The sequence below is a fragment of the Thrips palmi genome, unplaced genomic scaffold (assembly GCF_012932325.1).
Source record: "Thrips palmi isolate BJ-2018 unplaced genomic scaffold, TpBJ-2018v1 HiC_scaffold_6, whole genome shotgun sequence".
Classification (NCBI taxonomy): domain Eukaryota; kingdom Metazoa; phylum Arthropoda; class Insecta; order Thysanoptera; family Thripidae; genus Thrips; species Thrips palmi.
In genome coordinates, this window is record NW_023144633.1 from 2,845,930 (window position 1) to 2,872,963 (window position 27,034).

Consider the following 27,034-nt stretch of genomic DNA (forward strand, 5'->3'; position numbering starts at 1 on the left):
GGGGTTGTAAGGAGGACCGCAGAGGCAGGGATGCGGCGGGACGCTCAAAGGCGGCGGCTGGCTAAACACACGGGGAGCGCCGCGTGGCGCAGCGCAGCACTTCCTGGCAGGCGCCGATCCGAACGGAGTGCGAGAGAGAGAGAGAGAGAGAGAGAGAGAGAGAGAGAGAGAGAGAGAGAGAGAGAGAGAGAGAGGAGAGAGAGAGAGAGAGAGAGAGCGAGAGAGAGAGAGAGGGAGAGAGGGGGGGGAGAGAGAAGGAGAGATGCACACCTCTCGGTCGTCGAGGAGGCTGCTGCTGCCGAGAAGACGACACGCAAACAAAGGCGGTGGATTCAATTTTGAGGCGGCGCTGCAGGCTTGCAGGCAGGCTTGCAGCCAGGTGCAGTAATGGCGTTGCGATGCTATCACTGTGGGTCTGGCCCGGCAGGCCCCGGCGCCCGCAGGCTGGCCCAGCGCGGCCCAGGCCGTGAGTGAGGCAAGGCGAGGCGAGGCGAGGCTCTCGTCCGAGGCCGGGACGAGGCCGGGGACTCATTAGGCGCTCGGCAAGTCAATTTCCCCTTATCGCGAACGCGGCGAGAGCGACGGAAGAGCGGCGCTCCAAAATAGATGAGCCATGCTTTGTGCGACGCCACGGCGACGCCACGGCGACGCCACGGCGACGCCACGGCGCTGCATCCGCGACTTGCACGCCGCCGGAGATAGGCTGAACCGCACGCGGCGCTGCTTCCCTCGACAGCCAAAAACACACAAAAAACAACAAAAACAGAATCAACCGTGGAGGTTTATCAGGGCCGCATCCACGGCAGTGCAGCTGCCTTCACGCTGCACGGGACGCGCCTGCGCTGCCGGCGGGGAATCGGATGGCCGATTAAAAAGATATAAAAGGGGATTTTGAACTGGAGAGGAATAGGTGGGTCCCAGAGGCCTGTCGACGGGGAGATACCCCGCTCGTTAATTAGAGAGAGGTTTGGGGGGGGGCAGCAATTTCTCCCTCATTTGTTATCAGCCACCCCGAAAATAATGCAGTTATCGACGCGGCCGGGCCTTCAGTCTCCTCCTGGCCTTTCAGCCGCAGTGAAACCATTAGGCGTGCGGATTGATAGATTTTTTTTTCGAAGAAGGGAATAATTACTTTCAGAAAGTCGACTTTCTGTTCGCGGAGATGAACCCTTCTTTCCAGCCAAAGGACGGTACCCATAGTCGACTGATCGTCATGAGTCTGGGAAGTCCGCCATTTCCAAAAAATTTGGCACCTGGCAGTGTAAAACAAGTGCTGCAGAGTCTTCAGCAGACAAAAAAAAAGTCTCGACAAAAATCTCAGGATCTTGGTATCTGTCTCTCACCATTTTTTCAGTACTGCCCCTGCTGGAAAAGCCCTTTAAAAGTGTTGTGAACCTGACTGTTGCAGGTGGTTCCGCGTGGACCGGGCCGGGCAGTCGGTGCCGGTGGTGGCGTCGCCGCCCAGGGTGCGGCAGGTGCAGGGAAGCCTGGTGCTGCAGGCCGTCACGCTGGCCGACGCGGGGCTCTACATGTGCGCCGTCAACAACTCGGTGGGCACGGAGCGCGTGTCCACCTCGGTCGTCATCAACGGTGAGTTCCACAACTCGTTTCTCATTTACGTTTTTTTTAAGGCGTGGAAGTTTGTTGTCGCTCCACGCACGGCCCGACGCACAGTGGGCCAGAAGACCGGCGGAGGCGGCCAAAACTCTAGACGCGTTTTGCGCTCCAGAGTCGCTAAACGGGACTCGAAACGATCGTGTGACCCCACCAATGGATTGCTCTCCGAACGAGGAATCCATTGGTGGGGTCACACGTTCGGTTCGAGTCCTGCTTAGCGACTCTGGAGCTCAAAACGCGTCCAGAGCTTCGGCCGCCTCCGCCGGTCTTCTGGCCCACTGTCCGACGCAGACACGAATTAAAACCTTGCTGCTGCAGCGCCGCTGGCCGCCTACATCAGCCCCCAGGTGCAGACGGTGGACGTGGACCGGACGGCCTACTTCAACTGCACCACCGAGGGACACCCGCAGATCAGCGTGTCGTGGCTCAAGAACGGCAAGCAGCTCTCCGCCGGCAAGGGCGTACAGATCCTCCCCGGACACGTAAGTGTGCGTCTATCTCTCTCGCTTGCACCGCGACGGCGCGCCCCGTGAGCGCGACAGAGACAGAGTGAATCGGGGTGTTTTCCGGGCGGAGCGGACACCTGTTTGTTCGGCGAGGCCAGAGGCCGCCAAGGTGAAGGTGGGGCGGCCCGAAGGCCGAGGCGTGTCACGGGATCCGTGACGTGCTCCGGGAGCGCCCCCACACTGCGAGCCACGCCACTGCGAGGCAGGCCCTACTGCGGAAGTCGCGATCATTATCACGGGCTGTCGAAGACTTTGGCGCCAAAGTTTTATCACGAAGGCGACGGTGTCGCAGCCTCGCCCCGCTACCCGGCCAGAATTGCTCCCTTGACCCTGGCTCACTTTTCTCCTCTTTGCTTTGCCCCGTCGGGTTCCCCTTTTTCCTCTTTTGCTGTTTGACTGGATGGACAGTGCGACTTGCCCCGTGCGCGGCCCAGGGTAGGCAACCATCTGCCCGCTCATAACGATCGCCCAGCCGTACATCAGCGAGAGCCTAGTCTTGTTCTTCTCCCTGGGATGACTCTCGTGTGTGTGTGTGTGTGTGTGTGTCTCTGCGCTGAAATACGAGCCAACTGATTGTCTGTTTGGTTTGGTAAATTGCCTTTGTTTCGCGGGGGCCAGGGGGATGGGTCTGCGCAGTGCGTTTGCGCGGTATGCGTCTGCCGTGGCGCGACCGCCCTGGCCTGGCAGCGAATGGAATATTCCGGGCCATCTTCGCCCCCTCTGTCCCTTTCTGGCTCTCTCTCTCTCTCTCTCCCTCTCGGTCGTGCTTTACCCACTGCTTTCAATCACCGCGAGAGTTGCCGGCTGGAAATGGCCGTAGGAAGCGCGTGTTCCGGGCCTCACTCCTGGCAGGGACTGCCAACTCAACAAAAACAAAAGTTCCACTCCTTCGAGTTCGCCGCGTCTCGTAAACCACACGCCCTGCCTTGGATGACAAATTTAGGATTTAAGGGGAAAGTCATGTGTGACACTCGCCGCTCAAGAAACGTACGAAGTTAGAATTTTTGTAGAGTTGGCACTCTCTGGCGGCCGCCGCCCGCGGACTCGAGGGTAGGCAACCCGGCGGCCGGCTGCGCCCTTCGATGTTCTCGATTCTCCCTCGACCTCTCGAAGTAGCCCTCCGCCGCGCCGCCGCCTCGCTGCCCTCTTTGCTGGCGCTGCAGCACGCTGCACAGTGGGCCAGAGGACCGGTGCAGGCGGCCGAAACTCTAGACGCGTTTTGAGCTCCAGAGTCGCTAAATGGGACTCGAACTGAACGTGTGACCCCACCAATGGATTGCTCTCCACACGAGGAATCCATTGGTGGGGGTCACACGTTCGGTTCGAGGCCTGTTTAGCGACTCTGGAGCTCAAAACGCGTCTGGAGTTTTGGCCGCCACCGCCGGTCTTCTGGCCCACTGTGCGTCGGTTCCGCCGGTTCCGGCGCCGGGTGCACTTGCAGCATTTGCAGGAGCCGACTGTGCAAACCCGCCGCCGCCATTTCCTTTGCCGGATTTGCGAACATGGCTCTACCTGGAAGAGAGAGAGAGAGAGAGAGAGAGAGAGAGAGAGAGAGAGAGGGGGGGGGGGGGGGAGAGGGGGGGAGAGGGGGGGGGAGGGGGGGAGAGGGGGGGGTCTCAGAATGCAGGGCCGGAGCAGAGGGACGGGAGACGCATGGCGGCGTTCGTGCCGCCTCGCTCCGCGCTGCTCCGCGCTGCTCCGCGCTCCGCGGCGTGTTCTCCGAGGAACACACGTAACATCAGTCGCATTACCAACACTCCCGAGGGGGCCAGGCCCCGCCAGAGCGGGCCCAGACGGGCCCACGCGCGCCAACTATCCCCCACTGTAGTCGCGCTACCGCGCGCTACCCACCACCAACTCCAGGAATCATCCCTGCACAGCTGCTTTTGCCGCTTCAAGTTTTTATTGAATTAAAAAGTTAGGTTGGTAGCACTGAGAGCGCGCTTCGGACGCGTTGGATTGAGGGAGGGCGGCGAGGCGCGCGAAGCAGGTGGCGGCGCTGGTTGGCGGAGCGAGTCCAAGACGGAGGCCGGCCCGGCAGGGAAACAACTCCTGAAATGTGGCAGGCAGGCGCATTTAAGGGTGTGTTTTAAGTAGTTTCGGTTCGCGGCTTTATGGTTGAATCCCTGGCAAACTTTGCACTAAATTCTACCATCCAAAATTTTCACTTTTTTTTGCAAGTTTCCCGCTTTGGTTGTTGAGGCTGGCAGGCCTGCTGCTTCGACGCGGACGAACCGGGCCCCGTGCGAGTCGGAGCTGAAACACTGATTTGAATGGGGGACACTTTGCGCGCGCAAGTTTGGCTGCGATAAGACTGACAATGATGGCAATGGAATCAGATTAAGCGGAGTGGACCGACTGGGGCAGGGAGGCGGGCAGGGCAAGTGGGCCGCTCAGATAAGAAGGTTAGGCAAGAGTGCCCCCCCCCCCCTCCGGCCGGGCCACAGTGGGCCAGAAGACCGGTGGAGGCGGCCAAAACTCTAGACGCGTTTTGCGCTCCAGAGTCGCAAGACAGGACTCGAACCGGACGTGTGACCCCACCAATGGATTCCTCGTTCGGACAGCAATCCATTGGTGGGGTCTCATGTTCGGTTCGAGTTCGACTGGTGTTCGGGAAAGCCCACTGGTTGTCACGTGACTCGCGGTGCTCACTGCGACGAAATGCGACGCCTTTGCAGTGGGCCGGCAAGGCGTGCTGCAGCCTGCGGGACGCGGCGGCCGGGGCGGACGGGGCCCCACAGTGTGGCCCAATGGGGCCTCGGCTCTGAAACTTGACTAACTTAGCCCCGATTGCGACATGATAATGATAGGGGAGCGGCTCTGTGGAGTCACCTGGATTCGTCCCGCCACCCCCCGCCACCCCCCGCCACGCCCCGCCACGCCCCGCCACGCCACGCCCCGCCACGCCCCGCCACGCGCAACGAAGCGATTAGGAACCCCGTTTCGCGACGGGATCTGAGCATGCTACTTTGCTGATTCCGAACAGTGTGGTGGTCCGTCTCGCGTCGCTCCGTCTCTCTCTCGCACTCCCACGGAACGCCCGCTCGAGTGCGAGAGAGATGGACGCCGAGTTCGGAATCAACCAACCCGCCGGGGACCTCTAAGAAGCGAGTCTCGGGGTTTCTTGTCCGTCGGGCCGTCCTACTTCCGCACACCATCAGTCGCACTCTCGGCCTCGACGTGGCGTCGTCGTCGTGGTCCAGGACGCCCACGAGGAGGTGCGCGTTTCCGCGCGTGTGTGTGCGCGCGTGTGTGTGCGCGCGGAGCAGATGCCCCTAATGGAATTCCACGCCCGAGCTCGGTTTGTGTGTGTGTGTGTTTGTGTGTGTGTGAGAGAGAGAGAGACAGAGAGAGAGAGACTCTGTTGTCCTGTCCGTTGTCGTCCTCGCGACGCTAGGACGCCACAGAGCAGTGTCCCGGTCCTCTCCGGCCGCAGCGGTCTTAAAGATAAGACACCGCAAAGCGAAGCTGTTTACAGCTGTCCCTGCGACTCTGCGACTGTGAGGCTGTGCGACTGCGGCCCCGGAAGGAGAGGAGGGAGGGGGGAGGGGGGCTGCTGGGTCGGGGGGCCCACAGGCCCTTAGTTTTAAATGCATCCGAGGGCAGCTCAGCGCAAGTTTACCGCCTCGGCCGGGGCGGGGCTGGCTGGAGCGGACCAGGGCCAGGGCGGGCGCAGCGCGCAGCGGACGCACTTGAGGGGGGTCTCGGGGGCGGCGGGGCTGGCGACGGGGCCGCCGACGGGGCCCCGCGATGGAGACGGCCGAGACGAGCAGGACGAGCAGGACGAGCAGGGCCTGCGCGGGGCTTCCCTCCCTGAGCGGCACTTAACGCTATCGTGAGGCCATCGCGCTGAGCCGGGACCATAACAAGGCAAAAGCGGCAAAAGCGAGACCCGGAGCACCTCCCGCCCGCCGGGGCGCTGGTTCGAATCCCGCCACATTTTTTCGTTTTTCGCGGTGAGTCATTCACTGGCACCGCAACACACTGATTTCGCTCGCCGGCCGGGCCCTTCTTGCAGTGGATCGGCTGCAGTGAGACCACCGCCATGCCACAGCGGAAATGTGGGACAGAGACCGTTCGGGCCGGGCGGACACTGCACTGCGAATTTCCCTGCGAAACCCGTTCCTCAATGTGTCCGGGGCAGGGCTGGGAAATACCTAGGTAAAAAGTACCTAGGTACTGTACCTAGGTACTTTTTTGGTACCTATAACTGTACCTAGGTACTCAGGTCACAATTGTAACTGTACCTGTACCTAGGTACATTTTGGGCAGTAACTTTATCTAGAACTGCAGGTACTTTTACAGGTACTTTTGGGCGCGAATGTAGGGAAAGGCGGGTAATGAGATGCGCTCACAACAGTGCGGGGATAAAGAGAGACACTCAGAGGACTGCCTGTTTTCGGGGAAGAAACAGATATTCGGCCCCCTCCCCTTTTTATGTGCCTCCTCCGGGCTCCATGTGGCAGGTCTGGTCACCGCACGCACTGCCAAGGTGAACGCAGAGGACTTGCACTATGAAACAATGGACACAGCTCAGCAGGGATCATAGGGTTTGTCCCTAAAATGCGTTACCGGAACCATCCCATTATAGGAGCGAGGTCAAGGATGGTCCCTGGAGCCGCCGACGATGCGGCGTGACGAATCGGGGTTGTAAACAGCACACACGTTGGCATGAAAAGGGTCATTGACGCAAGAAAGTTTAAAGGGACGAAAAAGTCGCGCGAGGTTTGTTTTGGTTGCGTTACTGGGCGGATGTGTTGAAATATCAAAATATCTGAAAGTACCTGAAAAGTACCTAGGTATTTTGCCAAAGTACCTGTAACTGTACCTAGGTACTGAGCTCGATCAAGTACCTGTAACTGTACCTAGGTACTTTTTTGATCCAGTATCTGTATCTGTACCTAGGTAAAAATATAAAGTATCTGTCCCAGCCCTGGTCCGGGGCTCACGCTTGCAGTGGCGCGTCCACCCACCCACGACAAACACAAAACACGCAGCGCCAGTCTCTCCCCCGCCAGCAAGGCGCTCCGAGGAACTACATCCACTCATTATCATCACATCGTCGTAAGGACCGCTCTCTACAGGCCCTTAGCGGCGAGTTACAGGATGCCCCCTCGCGTCCCTAATGTCAGACCCCCCCGCCCCGCCCCGATTTTTGCCAGGGCACTGGCACTGATTGTCTCGGTCGCGAGGCCCGTCTCCTTGGAGAGGACCCTCCCAAACTTTCCCCGCCGCCTTTCAGTGTATCAACCAGCCAAGCAAACTTGCTAATATAATAGTATAATAATAGTATAATAATATGTAGCGGCGTGTCTTTGACGCCAAGCCAAACACAAGTCCAGAAGCCACGCTAAAAAGTCGTGAAAAATTCATCGAGTGCTTCTCTGCGGCGGCCTCCGCGGTTTTCGCGGCTCGGCTAACTTGCTTTCCAGACGCGTCGTTTCTTCGACTGCCCAAGGCGGATCTTCCAGTGCCCCCCCCCCCCCCATACACACACACACGCACTCTCTCTCTCTCACACACACACACACACACGCACGGCTTTTTTTCCCCGCCCCAGTGTGTCTCCCCGGTGACACGGCCGACGCACGGCAACACGACGACAAACACAACCACCAGTCACCAGTCGCTCTCAGCGCGCGGAGCGTGCAGTAACGAGCCAACGAGCGTCCCCCAACGACCGGCCGGCGCCGCCCGGCGTCGCCTCGCGTGTCGTCGTCTGATTGGTCGGTCGGAGGCCGAGCCCCGTCGGCTATCGGCGGGCAGCGCGATCGGTCCGTGTTTCCGCACTGCCGGTTCCGTTAAAGCCGAAACGGCCGAAACGGCGTCGTGGGGATGGGACGGGCTGGCTCGCTTTTCTCGCGCTCCCGAGGTGTGGCAGTGTGGGAAGGTTTCGAACGGCGGCTTTCCAGGCAGACAGTCTTCCAGTCACAGTCTTTTCTGACGGAAAGACAGACAGACAGACAGACAGGCAGACAGACAGACAGACAGACAGACAGACAGGCAGACAGTCTCTCCAGACAGACAGTCTTTCCCAAAGGCAGGCGAGCGCGGCACCACACTCCACACCAGTTAGCGTGGGTGTTGTTCTTCATTAAGCGCATTAATGGCGCTTTTGGCTGGGAGTGTGGGCGGCTTGTGTTTGCGGGTCATTTGAGCCGATTGGCGACCTCCCTGCCCCCTCCCCTCCCCTCCCTGCCCCTCTCCTCCCTCCCCCTCCCCCGCGACCGCAGGACTACCGCAGGGTCTGGAAAGAGCAGGTCTGAGGGCGAGGCGTATGACGGTGCCGCGGCGGCCAGGACGGCAATCCTGCAGCCTCGCGGAGCGCGCCACGAGTGCGACAGAGACGGGGCGACGACGAACGAGCAGAGAGAGAGCTCGTTCCTCTGATTGAGCCGGAACAGCTCGCTAAGAGGCTTTTTCGGAAGGATAGCCAGTCCGACTGCTCGGAATGTCGGAGTGCGGCGCTGGCTGTGTTTTGGCGGCGAGCCGTGCGGCCGTGCGGCGCCGGGTTCGAGCCCGGCCGGGGGCGGACTTGCATTTTGGCACGCAAGGAAAGCTTTGCATAATCCGAGGGGCATCAGCCCGCCAGCCAGCCAGACGGACAGACGGAGAGAGAGAGAGACAGAGAGAGAGAGACAGATAGAGAGAGACAGAGAGAGAGACAGAGAGAGCGCCTGCGGATCCGAGGGTAGGCACCGCGGCAGCACCGGCGTGAGGCGGGCGACCCACAGCTCAAACTGCAGGCGTCCCACAGTGGGTGAAGAACGGTGGAGGCGGCCATAACACAAGACGCGTTTTGAGCTCCAGAGTCGCTAAACAGGCATCAAACTGAACGTGTGACCCCACCAATGGATTCCTCGTTTGGAAAGCAATCCATTGGTGGGGTCACACGTTCGGTTCGAGTCCCATTTAGCGACTCTGAGCTCAAACCGCGTGTAGAGTTTCGGCCGCCTCCACCGGTCTTCTGGCCCACTGTGCGTCCGTCAGGCTACGGTCAGCTCCACTTAAACCTAATCCCCCCTCTCAAAAAGCGCGCCGCATTCGAACGCAAAGGGGGAGCCAAAACCCTCGTGCCCCTGAAAAGTTCTGTAAACTACTCACGGCCGAGAACGAAACGAAGACTTTGTGTTTCTTTGTCGAGGAATGACGGAACGAGTTTTGGCGCTCGTCGTTCGCCTCGGCCGGCCCGCTAATTGCAGTGGAATTGTTCGCTCGTAACGGATGGCTCTGCCGGGGCACGGCACCTGCGCGCCGCATAACCGGAATCCATTCGGAATCCGCGCAGCCTCCACCGGGCGGCCGGCGGACGGACAGACCGACAGACGGACAGACAGACAGACAGACAGTCAGACAGGCAGACAGAAAGACAGACAGACAGACAGACAGACAGACAGACAGACAGGCAGGCAGAGGCGTCTAATCTCGTTTAAACTTTGATTTGCAGGTGCTGAGGCTGGAGTCGGTGCAGCGCGCGGACGGCGGGATGTACCAGTGCTTCGTCAGCAACGGCCAGGAGGCGGCGCAGGGCTCGGCGCACCTGCGACTCGGAGGTACCGACCACCGCACAGCCTCGCCGGCATTTACAACAAAAATATAACAAAAGACAGTCTGCAAAGTTGACCACCAGGGGAAGCGCGACGGCCTCGCGGCAGGGGAAGCGCGACAGTGTCGCGGCAGGGGAAGCGCGGCAGGGGAAGCGCGACAGTGTCGCGGCAGGGGAAGCGCGACAGTGTCGCGGCAGGGGAAGCGCGACGGCCTCGCGGCAGGGGAAGCGCGACGGCCTCGCGGCAGGGGAAGCGCGACAGTGTCGCGGCAGGGGGAGCGCGACAGTGTCGCGGCAGGGGGAGCGCGACAGTGTCGCGGCAGGGGAAGCGCGGCAGTGTCGCGGCAGGGGGAGCGCGACAGTGTCGCGGCAGGGGAAGCGCGACAGTGTCGCGGCAGGGGAAGCGCGACGGCCTCGCGGCAGGGGAAGCGCGACGGCCTCGCGGCAGGGGAAGCGCGACAGTGTCGCGGCAGGGGAAGCGCGACAGTGTCGCGGCAGGGGAAGCGCGACAGTGTCGCGGCAGGGGAAGCGCGACAGTGTCGCGGCAGGGGAAGCGCGACAGTGTCGCGGCAGGGGAAGCGCGACAGTGTCGCGGCAGGGGAAGCGCGACGGCCTCGCGGCAGGGGGAGCGCGACAGTGTCGCGGCAGGGGAAGCGCGGCAGGGGAAGCGCGGCAGGGGAAGCGCGACAGTGTCGCGGCAGGGGAAGCGCGACAGTGTCGCGGCAGGGGAAGCGCGACAGTGTCGCGGCAGGGGAAGCGCGACAGTGTCGCGGCAGGGGAAGCGCGACAGTGTCGCGGCAGGGGGAGCGCGACAGTGTCGCGGCAGGGGAAGCGCGACGGTGTCGCGGCAGGGGAAGCGCGACAGTGTCGCGGCAGGGGAAGCGCGACAGTGTCGCGGCAGGGGAAGCGCGACAGTGTCGCGGCAGGGGAAGCGCGACAGTGTCGCGGCAGGGGAAGCGCGACGGCCTCGCGGCAGGGGGAGCGCGACAGTGTCGCGGCAGGGGAAGCGCGGCAGGGGAAGCGCGACAGTGTCGCGGCAGGGGAAGCGCGGCAGGGGAAGCGCGGCAGGGGAAGCGCGACAGTGTCGCGGCAGGGGAAGCGCGACAGTGTCGCGGCAGGGGAAGCGCGACAGTGTCGCGGCAGGGGAAGCGCGACGGCCTCGCGGCAGGGGGAGCGCGACAGTGTCGCGGCAGGGGAAGCGCGGCAGGGGAAGCGCGACAGTGTCGCGGCAGGGGAAGCGCGGCAGGGGAAGCGCGACGGCCTCGCGGCAGGGGAAGCGCGACGGTGTCGCGGCAGGGGAAGCGCGACAGTGTCGCGGCAGGGGAAGCACGACAGTGTCGCGGCAGGGGAAGCGCGACGGCCTCGCGGCAGGGGAAGCGCGACAGTGTCGCGGCAGGGGAAGCGCGGCAGGGGAAGCGCGACAGTGTCGCGGCAGGGGAAGCGCGGCAGGGGAAGCGCGGCAGGGGAAGCGCGACAGTGTCGCGGCAGGGGAAGCGCGACAGTGTCGCGGCAGGGGAAGCGCGACGGCCTCGCGGCAGGGGGAGCGCGACAGTGTCGCGGCAGGGGAAGCGCGGCAGGGGAAGCGCGACAGTGTCGCGGCAGGGGAAGCGCGGCAGGGGAAGCGCGACGGCCTCGCGGCAGGGGAAGCGCGACGGTGTCGCGGCAGGGGAAGCGCGACAGTGTCGCGGCAGGGGAAGCACGACAGTGTCGCGGCAGGGGAAGCGCGACGGCCTCGCGGCAGGGGAAGCGCGACAGTGTCGCGGCAGGGGAAGCGCGGCAGGGGAAGCGCGACAGTGTCGCGGCAGGGGAAGCGCGACAGTGTCGCGGCAGGGGAAGCGCGACAGTGTCGCGGCAGGGGAAGCGCGACAGTGTCGCGGCAGGGGAAGCGCGACAGTGTCGCGGCAGGGGAAGCGCGACAGTGTCGCGGCAGGGGAAGCGCGACAGTGTCGCGGCAGGGGAAGCGCGACAGTGTCGCGGCAGGGGAAGCGCGGCAGGGGAAGCGCGACAGTGTCGCGGCAGGGGAAGCGCGGCAGGGGAAGCGCGACGGCCTCGCGGCAGGGGAAGCGCGACGGTGTCGCGGCAGGGGAAGCGCGACAGTGTCGCGGCAGGGGAAGCACGACAGTGTCGCGGCAGGGGAAGCGCGACGGCCTCGCGGCAGGGGAAGCGCGACAGTGTCGCGGCAGGGGAAGCGCGGCAGGGGAAGCGCGACAGTGTCGCGGCAGGGGAAGCGCGACAGTGTCGCGGCAGGGGAAGCGCGACAGTGTCGCGGCAGGGGAAGCGCGACAGTGTCGCGGCAGGGGAAGCGCGACGGCCTCGCGGCAGGGGGAGCGCGACAGTGTCGCGGCAGGGGAAGCGCGGCAGGGGAAGCGCGACAGTGTCGCGGCAGGGGAAGCGCGGCAGGGGAAGCGCGGCAGGGGAAGCGCGACAGTGTCGCGGCAGGGGAAGCGCGACAGTGTCGCGGCAGGGGAAGCGCGACAGTGTCGCGGCAGGGGAAGCGCGACGGCCTCGCGGCAGGGGGAGCGCGACAGTGTCGCGGCAGGGGAAGCGCGGCAGGGGAAGCGCGACAGTGTCGCGGCAGGGGAAGCGCGGCAGGGGAAGCGCGACGGCCTCGCGGCAGGGGAAGCGCGACGGTGTCGCGGCAGGGGAAGCGCGACAGTGTCGCGGCAGGGGAAGCACGACAGTGTCGCGGCAGGGGAAGCGCGACGGCCTCGCGGCAGGGGAAGCGCGACAGTGTCGCGGCAGGGGAAGCGCGGCAGGGGAAGCGCGACAGTGTCGCGGCAGGGGAAGCGCGGCAGGGGAAGCGCGGCAGGGGAAGCGCGACAGTGTCGCGGCAGGGGAAGCGCGACAGTGTCGCGGCAGGGGAAGCGCGACGGCCTCGCGGCAGGGGGAGCGCGACAGTGTCGCGGCAGGGGAAGCGCGGCAGGGGAAGCGCGACAGTGTCGCGGCAGGGGAAGCGCGGCAGGGGAAGCGCGACGGCCTCGCGGCAGGGGAAGCGCGACGGTGTCGCGGCAGGGGAAGCGCGACAGTGTCGCGGCAGGGGAAGCACGACAGTGTCGCGGCAGGGGAAGCGCGACGGCCTCGCGGCAGGGGAAGCGCGACAGTGTCGCGGCAGGGGAAGCGCGGCAGGGGAAGCGCGACAGTGTCGCGGCAGGGGAAGCGCGACAGTGTCGCGGCAGGGGAAGCGCGACAGTGTCGCGGCAGGGGAAGCGCGACGGCCTCGCGGCAGGGGGAGCGCGACAGTGTCGCGGCAGGGGAAGCGCGGCAGGGGAAGCGCGACAGTGTCGCGGCAGGGGAAGCGCGGCAGGGGAAGCGCGACGGCCTCGCGGCAGGGGAAGCGCGACGGTGTCGCGGCAGGGGAAGCGCGACAGTGTCGCGGCAGGGGAAGCACGACAGTGTCGCGGCAGGGGAAGCGCGACGGCCTCGCGGCAGGGGAAGCGCGACAGTGTCGCGGCAGGGGAAGCGCGACAGTGTCGCGGCAGGGGAAGCGCGACAGTGTCGCGGCAGGGGAAGCGCGACGGCCTCGCGGCAGGGGGAGCGCGACAGTGTCGCGGCAGGGGAAGCGCGGCAGGGGAAGCGCGACAGTGTCGCGGCAGGGGAAGCGCGGCAGGGGAAGCGCGACGGCCTCGCGGCAGGGGAAGCGCGACGGTGTCGCGGCAGGGGAAGCGCGACAGTGTCGCGGCAGGGGAAGCACGACAGTGTCGCGGCAGGGGAAGCGCGACGGCCTCGCGGCAGGGGAAGCGCGACAGTGTCGCGGCAGGGGAAGCGCGACAGTGTCGCGGCAGGGGAAGCGCGACAGTGTCGCGGCAGGGGAAGCGCGACAGTGTCGCGGCAGGGGAAGCACGACAGTGTCGCGGCAGGGGAAGCGCGACGGCCTCGCGGCAGGGGAAGCGCGACAGTGTCGCGGCAGGGGGAAACGCGACAGTGTCGCGGCAGGGGAAGCGCGACGGCCTCGCGGCAGGGGGAGCGCGACAGTGTCGCGGCAGGGGAAGCGCGGCAGGGGAAGCGCGACAGTGTCGCGGCAGGGGAAGCGCGGCAGGGGAAGCGCGGCAGGGGAAGCGCGACAGTGTCGCGGCAGGGGAAGCGCGACAGTGTCGCGGCAGGGGAAGCGCGACAGTGTCGCGGCAGGGGAAGCGCGACGGCCTCGCGGCAGGGGGAGCGCGACAGTGTCGCGGCAGGGGAAGCGCGGCAGGGGAAGCGCGACAGTGTCGCGGCAGGGGAAGCGCGGCAGGGGAAGCGCGACGGCCTCGCGGCAGGGGAAGCGCGACGGTGTCGCGGCAGGGGAAGCGCGTTAGTGTCGCGGCAGGGGAAGCACGACAGTGTCGCGGCAGGGGAAGCGCGACGGCCTCGCGGCAGGGGAAGCGCGACAGTGTCGCGGCAGGGGAAGCGCGGCAGGGGAAGCGCGACAGTGTCGCGGCAGGGGAAGCGCGGCAGGGGAAGCGCGGCAGGGGAAGCGCGACAGTGTCGCGGCAGGGGAAGCGCGACAGTGTCGCGGCAGGGGAAGCGCGACGGCCTCGCGGCAGGGGGAGCGCGACAGTGTCGCGGCAGGGGAAGCGCGGCAGGGGAAGCGCGACAGTGTCGCGGCAGGGGAAGCGCGACGGCCTCGCGGCAGGGGAAGCGCGACGGTGTCGCGGCAGGGGAAGCGCGACAGTGTCGCGGCAGGGGAAGCACGACAGTGTCGCGGCAGGGGAAGCGCGACGGCCTCGCGGCAGGGGAAGCGCGACAGTGTCGCGGCAGGGGAAGCGCGGCAGGGGAAGCGCGACAGTGTCGCGGCAGGGGAAGCGCGACAGTGTCGCGGCAGGGGAAGCGCGACAGTGTCGCGGCAGGGGAAGCGCGACGGCCTCGCGGCAGGGGGAGCGCGACAGTGTCGCGGCAGGGGAAGCGCGGCAGGGGAAGCGCGACAGTGTCGCGGCAGGGGAAGCGCGGCAGGGGAAGCGCGACGGCCTCGCGGCAGGGGAAGCGCGACGGTGTCGCGGCAGGGGAAGCGCGACAGTGTCGCGGCAGGGGAAGCACGACAGTGTCGCGGCAGGGGAAGCGCGACGGCCTCGCGGCAGGGGAAGCGCGACAGTGTCGCGGCAGGGGAAGCGCGGCAGGGGAAGCGCGACAGTGTCGCGGCAGGGGAAGCGCGACAGTGTCGCGGCAGGGGAAGCGCGACAGTGTCGCGGCAGGGGAAGCGCGACGGCCTCGCGGCAGGGGGAGCGCGACAGTGTCGCGGCAGGGGAAGCGCGGCAGGGGAAGCGCGACAGTGTCGCGGCAGGGGAAGCGCGGCAGGGGAAGCGCGACGGCCTCGCGGCAGGGGAAGCGCGACGGTGTCGCGGCAGGGGAAGCGCGACAGAGTCGCGGCAGGGGAAGCACGACAGTGTCGCGGCAGGGGAAGCGCGACGGCCTCGCGGCAGGGGAAGCGCGACAGTGTCGCGGCAGGGGAAGCGCGACAGTGTCGCGGCAGGGGAAGCGCGACAGTGTCGCGGCAGGGGAAGCGCGACAGTGTCGCGGCAGGGGAAGCACGACAGTGTCGCGGCAGGGGAAGCGCGACGGCCTCGCGGCAGGGGAAGCGCGACAGTGTCGCGGCAGGGGAAGCGCGACAGTGTCGCGGCAGGGGAAGCGCGACAGTGTCGCGGCAGGGGAAGCGCGACAGTGTCGCGGCAGGGGAAGCGCGACGGTGTCGCGGCAGGGGAAGCGCGACGGTGTCGCGGCAGGGGGAGCGCGACAGTGTCGCGGCAGGGGAAGCGCGACGGCCTCGCGGCAGGGGAAGCGCGACGGCCTCGCGGCAGGGGAAGCGCGACAGTGTCGCGGCAGGGGAAGCGCGACAGTGTCGCGGCAGGGGAAGCGCGACAGTGTCGCGGCAGGGGAAGCGCGACGGTGTCGCGGCAGGGGAAGCGCGACAGTGTCGCGGCAGGGGGAGCGCGACAGTGTCGCGGCAGGGGAAGCGCGACAGTGTCGCGGCAGGGGAAGCGCGACAGTGTCGCGGCAGAGGAAGCGCGACGGCCTCGCGGCAATTTTACTTTTTTGTTTAGTTCTTATTTTTAAAGTTTTGCTTTTTAGTTTGGATTTAGTTTTTAAATCGTAACTTTTTTATGTAATTTTTTTGTTAAACTCGTGATTTTGTATCCGCAGACGCCGCGCCGATGCTGCTGGCGACGTTCCCCAACGAGACGCTGTCGCCGGGCGCGGCCTGGAGCGCGCGCTGCGAGGTGTGGGGCGCGCCCACGCCGCAGGTGGCCTGGACGCTGGACGGCGGCGCGCTGCCCGCCAGGGCGTCCGTCTCCAACCGGGCCGAGGGCGACAAGGTCATCAGGTACGCCACCACACTGCACAGTGGGCCAGAAGACCGGTGGAGGCGGCTTAAATTCTAAACGCGTTTTGAGCTCCTGAGTCGCTTAATGGGACTCGAATCAGACGTGTGACCCCACCAATGGATTGCTCTTGGAACGAGGAATCCATTGGTAGGGTCACCTGCTCGATTCGAGTCTTCCCGGTCTTCTGGCCCACTGTGCACTGCACTGCCCGTCCAGAAATGACGTCACCGATGAGAAAAGACGACTTCCCCGCCCCTTCCACTCATCATCCCGATCTCGCGTGACGTTTTTGTTGTTGTTTTTCAAGCGGGGCCTCATTGTTTTTGTTTCGTGACAGTGAGCGCCGGATTCAAAGTGCCCCCGAAGGGAGTTGTGTGTGAAATTTGGGTTCGGCGTCTCTCCCCCAGTCCCCGGTCCCTGTCGGAGTTTGACGGGCTTTGCTCCCCGCCGTGCCGCCGTGCTGCAAGCACGCCTCCCGGACACACCTGGTCCTTTCCCTCGGCCCCGCCGAACCGCCGAGCGAACCGCCGAGCGAACCGCCGAGCGAACCGCCGAGCGAACCGCGCCGCGCGACAACAACAACTCATGCTTTGTGCGCGATGCGCCACGCGCGATGCACCGCGGAGGCAGCGCGCCCATAAATAAGCAGATAGCGAGTAGGAATGGCTTGATGAAGAAACTTGTGTGCGGCCGGGCAGGCAGGCCAGGCACAGTACACACTCGCATCACGCCGCCGGACGGATAGAAAACCTCGGCGCACTGTGCGAAAAAACCACAGTGAATCCCGTTAATTTTTTTGCCAGGATTTACTGTAGTTTAGAACACAGGATCTACTGTGCCTGGCGACAGTATTTACTGTACCTGGTACAGGATATTCCGTACTCCACTCCTGTGGTACAGTAAATCCCGTACAAAGTACAGTAGATCCTGTCAAAAAAGTACAGTAAATCCTGTACTCTGAACTACAGTGACAGCTGTACTTATCACTACAGGATTTACTGTGATTTTTTCCCAGAGTGCGGCGGCGGAGTCTGGCGGGCAGGAATTGTGTGTATCTCGCTGTCCGATCCCTAACAGTCTCTCTCGCACCGCTGCGGCGCGCCACGAGAGTGAGAGAGAGAGCACCGCGCGAGGGCGAGCGCTGACAGGATTATAAGAGAGTGCGCGATGTGGGACTGGCTGACGTGGACGGCGCCGCGCCGGCTGCATGCAGTGTGGGGGAAGGGAGGTCTAGCGGGGCCGGCAAAAGGTTTTCATAAAGGGCAGCAGCCCGTGCAGCAGACTGATTCCGAGAGTCGTCGCTGTGTCTCTCTCGCACCTGCACGGGACGCCCCATGAGTGCGAGAGAGACAGACGCGATGAAAAGGGCTCTCGGATTCAGACTGCACTGCAGCTTCTGAGAGGTCCTTCCAGGTCCATCCCCCTTTCCTCCCGGCGCCGCGCTGCGTCCGCCGCTAGCCGTTCCTCCAACGGCCACGATCGAAGCCCGGTTCATCGCACGACAATGTTCACCGGCCCCCATTTCTCGGCTCCGTACTTTACTCCATGTTTTCGCGGCGTTATTTCGAAGCCGTCTTCCCAACTTTGGCCGCGGCGCCGTGGCGCCAGCCCCGCCAGCCACCACCTTCTCGCTGCAACTGGCCGCGCTAGTGGGGAATGCAGCCCGGCCCAGGCTTGTCCTAATTAGCCTTGTTTTCGTAGTAACATCATTTTAACACTTGTGACGTTCGCGAGCAAACTTCTCTGACGACCTGGCGGCTGGCGGACTGGGGCCGGTTGCGGCGGCTGCGAGTCTCTCCGGCCCGGCAGCGCCCGGCAGCGCCAGCGCCCCACCCCGTCGGTATTATTTTTCGCATCTCGGAGCAAGAAGTTGGCGGCGAGGCTCAAGTTTGACGTCGCTCGTCGCTGCCTGCTGCCCGACGCACAGTGGGCCAGAAGACCGGTGGAGGCGGCCAAAACTCTGGATGCGTTTCGTGCTCCAGAGTCGCTAAGCAGGACTCGAGCCGAACGTGTGACCCCACCAATGGATTCCTCGTTCCGAGAGCAATCCATTGGTGGGGTCAGACCGACACCTGTAAGGAAAAGGCACGCAGTAGCGGCCGCGCGATCCAAAAGGCGCTCAGTTGCGGCCCTGCGATCTGAAAGGCACGCAGTTTGCCGCGCGCGATCCAAAAGGCACTCAGTTTCCCCCGCGCGATCCAAAGCACGCAGTTTGCCGGCCGCCAGCCATAAACTCGTGTCTTTTGGATCGCGCGGAGCAAACTGAGTGCCTTTTGGATCGCGCGCGGCAAACTGCGTGCCTTTCAGATCGCAGGGCCGCAACTGAGCGCCTTTTGGATCGCGCGGCCGCTACTGCGTGCCTTTTCCTTACAGGTGTCGAGACGTACGATTCGAGTCCTATTTAGCTCAAGACGCGTCTAGAGTTTTGGCCGCCTCCACCGGTCTTCTGACCCACTGTGCGACGCCCCCCGCCCCCTTTTCCACCACTTCCGGTCTTTTAATCGAGCAAACAACACCGAAACTGAATTTCCGCAGCTACCTGAACGTGACCGCCCTGAAGCCGGACGACGCCGGCGAGTACACCTGCGAGGCGTCGAACGCGGCGGGGCGCGCGCGCCACTCGGCGCACCTGCTGCTGCGCGGCCCGCCGCACGTCAAGGCCATGCCGCCGAGGTCGCTGGTCGCCGGCCGCGACGAGGCCCTGCGCTGCCTCGTCGCCGGCCACCCCATCCGCGCCATCACCTGGGAGAAGGACGGTACGTCTCACATTCGGCCAGAAGACCGGTGGGGGCGGCCAAAATTCGAAACGCGTTTTGAGCTTCAGAGTCGCTGAATGGGACTCGGACTGAACGTGTGACCCCACCAATGGATTCCTCGTTCGGAGAGCCATCCGTAGGTGGGGTCACACGTTCGGTTCGAGTCCCATTTAGCGACTCAGGAGCTCAAAACGCGCCTAGATCTTTGGCCGCCTGCGCCGGCTGCTGGCCCACTGTGCGTCTGCATTGTAACCATTTCCACTTACTTGAAATTTCACAACTGTTTGAACCCGCAGGACGGCCGCTTCCCACGTCGCCGCACCGCCAGCGCGTCTTCCCCAACGGCACGCTGGTCGTCGTGGACGTGCAGAAGGCCGTGGACGAGGGCGAGTACGCCTGCATCGCCACGGCGCCGGGCGGCGAGTCGGCGCGCCGCAGCGTCGCCGTCAAGGTCCTGGGTGAGCACGAGCACGCTGCTGCGACTTGGCGGCATTCCACCAGCCCTGCGAAATACAGAAACGCCAGTGGCACACCACCAAAAAAATTGAACTTTCTGGTTTTGAACGACCAATCACTCGTTCTTTAATCAATTTCTAGAAGGCCGTGAGGTCTAGGCAGCCCCCGCCCTTAATCTCCCTCCCCCCCTCCCACTTTTTTGTCCCCTCCCCGACCCTTTCCCCCCCCCTCTCCTCCCCCGGCGACGCAATCACAACTCACAATGTACTAGCTCCGTTCAATTTCCCCTCGGCGATGGCAGCTTTTCTTATGGACGGCCAGGAGGACTCATCTATCCCCCCCCCCTCCGTGTCCCCGCAGGACCCGCACCTCGCCGCGGTGTTCGTTCGCACGACCCGGCTGGCTTCCTACCCGTCGGGACCCCCCCCCCCCCCCCCCGCCCTTGTCGTAGGAAAGGGTGCGGCACGACGGCACTCGACACGCCCAACTGATCCGGGGGCACCCTCCCCTCCCCCACTGGCCTTTTCTCTTTTTGTATTGGAGTCCGTTCCCTCGTTGGCCTGCATATGACATGGAGGAGCTTCCCGCGGGGGTCCTTGCGGCCGCGCCGCGCCGCGCCACGCCGCGCGGTACTACACTGCGAGCCCCTGCCCCGCGCCGCGTGCTACTGCACTGCGAGCCGCCGCGCCAGCTTCCGGCCGGGACGCCGCCGATATTATTCCAAACTTCCGTCCGCGCGGCAGATGAAGGCCGCCTCCGCCTCTGCCTCTGCCGTCCTCCTCGACTCCTTTATTCCTCTTCGCCCCCGCCCGGGACTGACCCTGGCGTCGACCCTCATCGGCTGACCCTGGCGTCTGGCGTCCCGCGTCCCGGACTCCACATAAAGAGCCCCTCCGCCTCCGGGGGCGCGCGGCTACGCGGAGGGCTGTCCTCGACACATCATCCCCGGCAGAGAATGAAAAGGGCGCCGACGACGAAAACAAAACAACGCCGCCGTGTTGACATGTCGGCCTGACGGCCCGGCTTGACGGCGCGCTTCGCCTCGGCGTGTTGCAGAGGCTCCCGAGATCGCGCCGCTGTCGGAGCAGACGCACTACCTGCGAGGCTCCAGGCTCTACTTGACGTGCCTGGCGACGCGCGGCGACGGCCCGCTGCGCTTCCGCTGGCTCAAGGACGGCGTGCCGCTGTCGGGGGCCGGCTCAGGTAAGCCAACCGCCAACTAGCAGTGTGCCGTCAGGCCGTCAGCGTCGAAAGGGTTGCCAACCTCAGCACGCTCAGGTAATGTCTGCGAGCTCAGATTCTTCCGACACCGGTGCACTGGTGCAATGAGATGTGCGTTGTTTCCATCGCGGCGACACTGCCTTGGGAGCGCCTGCGGACTCGAGGGTAGGCAGTCCCGGCGAACGCGTGCACGCGGCGCGCTGCCTACCCGCCACTTCGCGGGCGCTACGTTGAGTCTGCTTGACGCCCTCTGAACGCTCTGCCCGCTGCCCTTCCAGACGCGGCGGGCGCGCTCCCCGGCGGCGTGGTGGCGCGCACACTGGATGACTTCTCGACGGCGCTGACGTTCCCCGCGCTGCAGCCCGCCCACTCGGGCAACTACACCTGCGAGCTGAGCAACGCGGCGGCCATCGCGTCGCGGTCGGCCCAGGTCGTCGTCACGGGTACGCGTCCACCGCAAGCAGCCAGCGCACAGTGGGCCAGAAGACCGGTGGGGGCGGCCAAACTCCCGGACGCGTTTTGAGCTCCAGAGTCGCTCAATCGGACTCGAGCCGAACGTGTGACCCCACCAATGGATTGCTCTCCGAACGAGAAATCCATTGGTCGGGTCACACGTTTGATTCGAGTCCTCTTTAGCGACTCTGGAGCTCAAAACGCGTTTAGAGTTCCGTCCGCCTGCGCCGTGCCGCCTCGACTGCCGCTATGACGTCACGCCTTGTTTACAGTGGCGCCGACCTGGTCCGTGGAGCCGGTCCCCACGGAGGTCCTCAAGGGCAACACCGCGCTGCTGCACTGCACCGCGGGGGGCTTCCCCAAGCCCACCATCTCGTGGGCCGGGCCCAGCGCGTCGCAGTACTTCCGGCCGGAGGAGGCGGCCGTCACACACCCGTAAGTGCGCCGGGACGGGGTTCGATCCCCCGCCCCGGCCAAACGGCCGGACTATCTTTCGTCATTTTTCTGAGGTTGACAGTAACTGCGAGGACCGCGCGTCACCTCGCTCGCTTCGCCACTGAAGCCCCCGCTTCGGACGCGCTTTCAGTGTGCTTTCGCCGGGCTTTCGCCGCGCTTTCGCCGCGCTTTCGCCGCGCTTTCGCCGCGCTTTCGCCACGCTTTCGCGCCGCCGCGCCTTGCTACTTCCAGTCTGGAAAGTTTGGCGGCGCTGTTCCTCACGCTTAATCGTCCCCGCCGCTCCGCGCTGCGCCGCCCTGCGCCGCGCCGCTCGGCCACCTTGTTTGCCGGGCGACTCGAATTAATTGGACACGAAAAAGGCGCGCCGCTGCCCCGGCCCGGCCAACACGCGTTTAAAGGTTCAGGGTCGGATTACCGTTCTTTAAAAAAAAGGAAAAGTTGGATAAATCCTCCGGGCTTTGCGCACGATGATTGACGTCGCCTTTCCTTTTGCAGTGTCCTGGACAACGGCACGCTGCTCATCGAGGCGGCGGCGCGCGAGGACCGCGGCTTCTACCACTGCACTGCCAGCAACGGCATGGGCAAGCCGCTGAGCCGCGCCGTCTTCCTCACGGTGCACGGTCAGTCCGTCTGCCTGCCCGTCTGCCCGCGTGTGTACAGTGCGCCAGAAGACCGGTGGAGGCGGCCGCAATTCTAGACGCGTTCGGAGCTCCAGAGCCGCTAAATGGGACTCGAACTGAACGAGTGACCCCACCAATGGATTCCTCGTTCGGAGAGCTATCCATTGGTGGGGTCACAGGTTCGGTACGAGTCCTGCTTAGCGACTCTGGAGCTCAAAACGCGTCTAGAGTTTTGTCCGCCTCCACCGGTCTTCTGGCCCACTGTGGCGTGGCTGCGTGCCTCACAGTGTGCTCCCCTTGCAGTGCCGGCGCATTTCGACCGGCCCACGCAGACGGTGCGCGCGGCGCGCGGCTCCACGGCGGAGCTGGAGTGCCAGGCGCAGGGCGACGCGCCGCTCAGCCTGCACTGGACGAGGGAGGGCCGCCGCTTCGAGGAGCTCAAGCCCAAGGAGGACGCCACGGAGGTCGGCGTCACGTCCAGGTCAGACCCTACGCAATCTGTTTCATGTAAATTTCGCGGGTATTTTTGTTTTTGCTTTCGTCGACGCGCTCCTCTTTTTCGGGGGGAGCTGTGCTGTGCGTGTATTCCATTGCAAAGTGCCACCGCGGCGGAGTGAAATGTTGCGTGTTGCTGACACCGGCCAGACTCACCCTGCGGGCGGTGCAGCGCGTGGACTCGGCGCGGTTCGCGTGCGTGGCCTCCAACCGCTTCGGCGCCGCGCGGCAGGAGGTGGTGCTGACGGTGCAGGAGGCCCCCGAGGCCCCCCCGCAGCTGCGCGTCACGGGGCTGGCGTCGCGCGCCGCCAACCTGTCCTGGGAGGCGCCCTACGCCGGCAACTCGCCCCTCACCGCCTACCGCCTGTCCTACTCCAACGCCTCGGGCCAGTGGCAGGCCGAGGTGGAGCCGTCGCAGCGCGGCGCCCTGCTCAGCGGCCTGCAGCCCGCCACCGCCTACCAGGTACGCCAAAAACAATGAAAGGCCCGTGGCTTTGCCTGGCAGTCCCTTTGGTCGCAGGCGACCAGTAAAAAGCGCCAGGGAAATGAGGAAAACTTGCGTTTTTCTGGCCCTCACACTCACCCGCGACCCGCCACTAAAGTGGAGAACCTACACTTCCTCGGCACACATGGGGAGCAAGATCCTGGCTGGCATAATTCATGGTTTACCCTCTCGTGGCGCGCGTGTGTGTGTGATGGTGTGAGTGAGGGATGTTGACCGCGTGTTCCACCGTGTTCCACGGCGTGCCGCAGGTCCGCGTCCAGGCCGTCAACGCCCTGGGGGCGGGCAACGCCAGCCTGGTGCCGCTGCGCACGGCGGACGAGGCCCCCGGGGGGGCGCCCAGGGCGCTGCGGGCCGTGGCCCAGGGCCCCGACGAGCTGCGCATCGTGTGGGAGGTGAGTGCACTGCGAGGTGGACTCGCAGTTCATCGTGCCTGGCCGCCCGGCCTGACCACCGAGTGGCACGAGACAGTTTCGTTATGTCGTGACACTACGTCTTTGCAGCCCCCGGAGGCCAGCCTGCAGCACGGCGAGCTGGTGGGGTACTCGGTGCAGTTCCGGGAGCTGCCGCCGCTGCCCGAGTCCCAGGACGACGCCGTGCTGCAGCACGCGCTGGGGCCCGGCCTGGGCTCCAGCCTGGGCTCCAGCCTGGGCTCCAGCCTCGACTACCTGGAGAACGACATGGACGCCGTGCAGACCGTGCAGGCCGACCCGGGCCCGGAGCCCTTCATCGTCCTGTCCGGCCTGAGGGCATTCACCAGGTAAGCGGCGACGCCTGCGCCCGGGGTTCGAGTCCCGCCCGATGCTCACTCTTCTCTCCCCGGCAGGTACGCGGTGCGAGTGAGCGCCCTGAACCGCGCGGGGGCGGGGCCGACGTCGGCGGAGGTGGTGGCGGCGACGGACGAGGACGTCCCCGGCGCCGCGCCCCAGGACGTGTCGTGCACCGCGCTGTCCTCCAGCAGCGTGCTCGTGTCCTGGGCGCCGCTGCCGCCTCACGTGGCGCGCGGCCGCCTACTCGGCTACCGCGTCGTCTTCCGGCCGCTGCCGCAGCAGGCCCTGCAGGTACGCGTCGAGGTTGGGGAGTTCGGGGTCCTCGCTACAGTGCAGTGCCTCCACTTTCACGTCTCGGCGTTCCAGGACGAGCTGCTGTGGCCCGACGAGGTTGACGGCGAGGAGAACGCGCTCACGACGCGCGACCTGCGCCTCGCCCTGCTGCACCTCGAGAGCTACCGCAACTACAGCGTCGAGGTCCGCGCCTACACTGGCAAGGGCGACGGCGCGCCGGCCGGCCCGGTGTTCTGCCGCACGCACGAGGACGGTGAGTCGAATCAATCATTGGTGCGAGAGAGACGGAGCGACGCGAGCGGCTGACGGTGGCCTTCCCTGCTTGCAGTCCCCGGCGAGCCGGCCGACATCAAGGCGCTGGTCATCGACTCGGAGTCCATCATGCTGTCGTGGCGCTCGCCCAGGCACCCCAACGGCATCCTCAGGAAGTACAAGATCTTCATGCGGTCGCTGGACGGGATGGGGCTGGTGCGTGCGGATAGCCGTGTCGAGTCGCTAAAGTTCCCGGAGCTAGTTACCATCGTCGTTTTAACCCGCAGGCCAAGGACGAGTTCGAGGTGCCGCCGTCGCAGAGCCACTACCGCATCCTGCACCTGCGCCTGCACCACCGCTACGAGTTCTGGGCCGCGGCCATGACGGCGGCGGGCTTGGGGGCGTCGTCGCGGAGGGTGGTGCAGGCGCCGGCACAGGCCGCCCCCGCGCGCGTCGTGGACTTTGGCGGCCGCGTCGTCGCCGAGGTGCGGCGCGACGTCAAGCTGCCCTGCCGGACGGTCGGCTACCCGGCGCCGCAGCGCGCCTGGACCCTGCAGTCGGACCCCGTGCGCGGTGGAGACCGTCTGCAGGTACGTGGAGTCGAGGACGCCGAGGGCGGAGCGTGGACCGGCTGATGCACGTTGGCCTCCTTGCAGGTGACCGCCGACGGGGAGCTCCGCCTCGTCGCCGTGCAGGCCTCGGACGCGGGCAACTACACGTGCGCCGTGGAGAACACTGGCGGCAAAGACGCCATCACGTACTACGTCAGCGTGGACGGTAGGTGGAACCTCAGATTCCCAGACACTCGCCGCCAAAACCCTATTTCCCCGTTACTGAACCACTTTCTCGGCCTCTTAGTTTGACTGACCCTTCTGTAATCGGTGTGCTTCTCTCCCTGCTGCCTCTCGGACTGCAGAGAATCGCAACAAAGGAGGTAGGTCGTTCGTTCCCTCGTTCCGCGACACTGCTAGGACGACCCCGCTCATCGCCGCTTTGTTTTGTTCCAGTGCCCACGACGCCGCTGGCGCTGCGGGTGGCCTCAGCGACGGTGTCGTCACTCAGCATCCAGTGGAAGCCCGGCTCCGGCGTCGCCTCGCCCACAGGTCGGTAGCACACTGGAAAACGTCTAAGCAAAGCGCCTCTGCTTGTTGGTACTTCTATCGAGGATGTCTGCGCAGGCTACTACCTGCACTTCAAACGCGAGTTCGGCGAGTGGGAGAAGACGAAGCTGTCCGTGGACCAGGTGACGACGAAGAACGGCTCGGACAGCGCGCCCGTGTGCACGCACAGCCTGCTGGGCCTACTGTGTGGCACCAAGTACCAGATCTACGTGTCGGCCTTCAACCAGCTGGGCACGGGGCTGCCCACCGCCATCCTGCACGCCCGCACGCAGGGCTCGCGTAAGTGGACGCCCGGGTTCAAATACCGGGCCTGCTCTTTTTTTTGCTAGGACTCGAACCGAACGTGTGACCCCACCAATGGATTGCTCTCCGAACGAGGAATCCATTGGTGGGGTCACGGTCAAACTTTCGGTTCGAGTTATTTTGGCGACAATGGAGCTCAAAACGCGTCTGGACTTTTGTCCGCCTCCACCGGTACTCGAACCCTCGTCCCTGCCCGCAGCGCCGGTGGCCCCGGACGCCGGGCAGCTGCTGCGCGTCAACTCGACGTCCATCGCGCTGTGGCTGGGCTCCTGGCAGGACGCCGGCTGCCCCATCAGCTCGCTGGTGCTGGAGTACAAGCTGCGGCACGAGCACGCCTGGACGCTCGTGTCCAACAACGTGCAGGTGGACCGGCAGGAGTACTCGGTGCTGGACCTGAGCCCCGCCACCTGGTACACGCTGCGCATGACAGCGCACAACAGCGCCGGCTCCACCGTCGTCAACTACGAGTTCGTCACGCTCACCAACTCGGGCGGTGAGAGAGAGAGAGAGAGACACTGCGAGTGAGGTAGACGTGGGCGCGGTCGTTACCCCCGTTTCTCCGTCTTGTTCGCAGCGACACTGCCGCCGGAGCCGGGCGGCCGCGCGGGCGGCGGCGCCCCCGCGTTGGGCGTCGCGGGGGTGGCCAGCCTGGCGGGCGGCGCCGGGGCGCTCCTGCTGGCGGGGGCCGGGCTCGTCGTGGTGCTGCTGCGGCGCCGGCACCGCGCGCGCCACCCCGGCGGGGACAAGGGCCACGGTAAGGGCGGGGCGTGCACCTCCCGAGCCCCGACGGCGGGCTGTTCTTTGGACGAGGTACAAGTCGGCTGATGATTGCAGGCCCTGACTTGACGGAGCCGCCGCTGGGCAAGGGCTCGGCGCCGCTGGGCGGGCTCCGCGGCGGCGTGCCGGGCCACCACCACGGCGGCCAGCACGGCCAGCACGGCCACCACGGCGGCCGGGAGCGTGACTCGGTGCGCGACCCGGCCGACGCCGCCCCCTTCTTGCCCACGCCCATGCGCGTGTCGCTGGGCCGGCGCGAGGACATCAACCCCTACGCCACCTTCAGGCTGCCCGGCGCGGGCGGCACGTCGGGGACCCCGGGCACCCCGGGACCGGGGCTGTCGCCCGTGCACCGGCACCCCCTGCAGTCCCCGCAACACACCGTGTGCATGGTGAGCATACATTTGCAGAAATTTTGACAAGTTTAAGATTAGTACTTACCGGTGCTTCGCGGTGTTGCAGTACGGCAGCTGCGGCGACGCGGTCTACACCAAGATACGCGGCAAGGAGGAGTCCCCCGACTGGATCCCGCTGCACAGCCTGTACCAGGAGCGGCGGTACTGACTAAAGCTCGAAGGCGGCGGGGGCGGCAGTTC

General features: G+C 65.2%; 3 protein-coding genes across 3 annotated transcripts; all 3 read left to right on the forward strand.

Annotated features, from left to right (window-relative positions):
* Positions 1–1,213: 1,213 nt before the first annotated feature.
* On the forward strand, positions 1,214–16,782 carry LOC117651973 (Down syndrome cell adhesion molecule-like protein Dscam2). Its single transcript, XM_034396600.1, has 6 exons — positions 1,214–1,353; positions 1,409–1,590; positions 1,936–2,099; positions 9,571–9,676; positions 15,781–15,831; positions 16,766–16,782. The coding sequence occupies exons 1-6, from the start codon at positions 1,214–1,216 to the stop codon at positions 16,780–16,782; spliced, it is 660 nt and encodes a 219-aa protein (XP_034252491.1).
* Positions 16,783–18,624: 1,842 nt separating this feature from the next.
* On the forward strand, positions 18,625–22,900 carry LOC117651974 (Down syndrome cell adhesion molecule-like protein Dscam2). Its single transcript, XM_034396601.1, has 8 exons — positions 18,625–18,718; positions 19,015–19,176; positions 20,231–20,377; positions 20,674–20,838; positions 21,121–21,283; positions 21,800–21,924; positions 22,228–22,405; positions 22,570–22,900. Exons 1-8 carry the CDS (start codon positions 18,625–18,627, stop codon positions 22,898–22,900), a joined length of 1,365 nt encoding a protein of 454 aa, XP_034252492.1.
* Positions 22,901–24,366: 1,466 nt separating this feature from the next.
* On the forward strand, positions 24,367–26,507 carry LOC117651975 (Down syndrome cell adhesion molecule-like protein Dscam2). The gene is made up of 10 exons (XM_034396602.1): positions 24,367–24,453; positions 24,525–24,656; positions 24,777–24,827; positions 24,894–25,014; positions 25,154–25,171; positions 25,245–25,340; positions 25,416–25,637; positions 25,861–26,154; positions 26,236–26,264; positions 26,496–26,507. The coding sequence occupies exons 1-10, from the start codon at positions 24,367–24,369 to the stop codon at positions 26,505–26,507; spliced, it is 1,062 nt and encodes a 353-aa protein (XP_034252493.1).
* Positions 26,508–27,034: the final 527 nt, after the last annotated feature.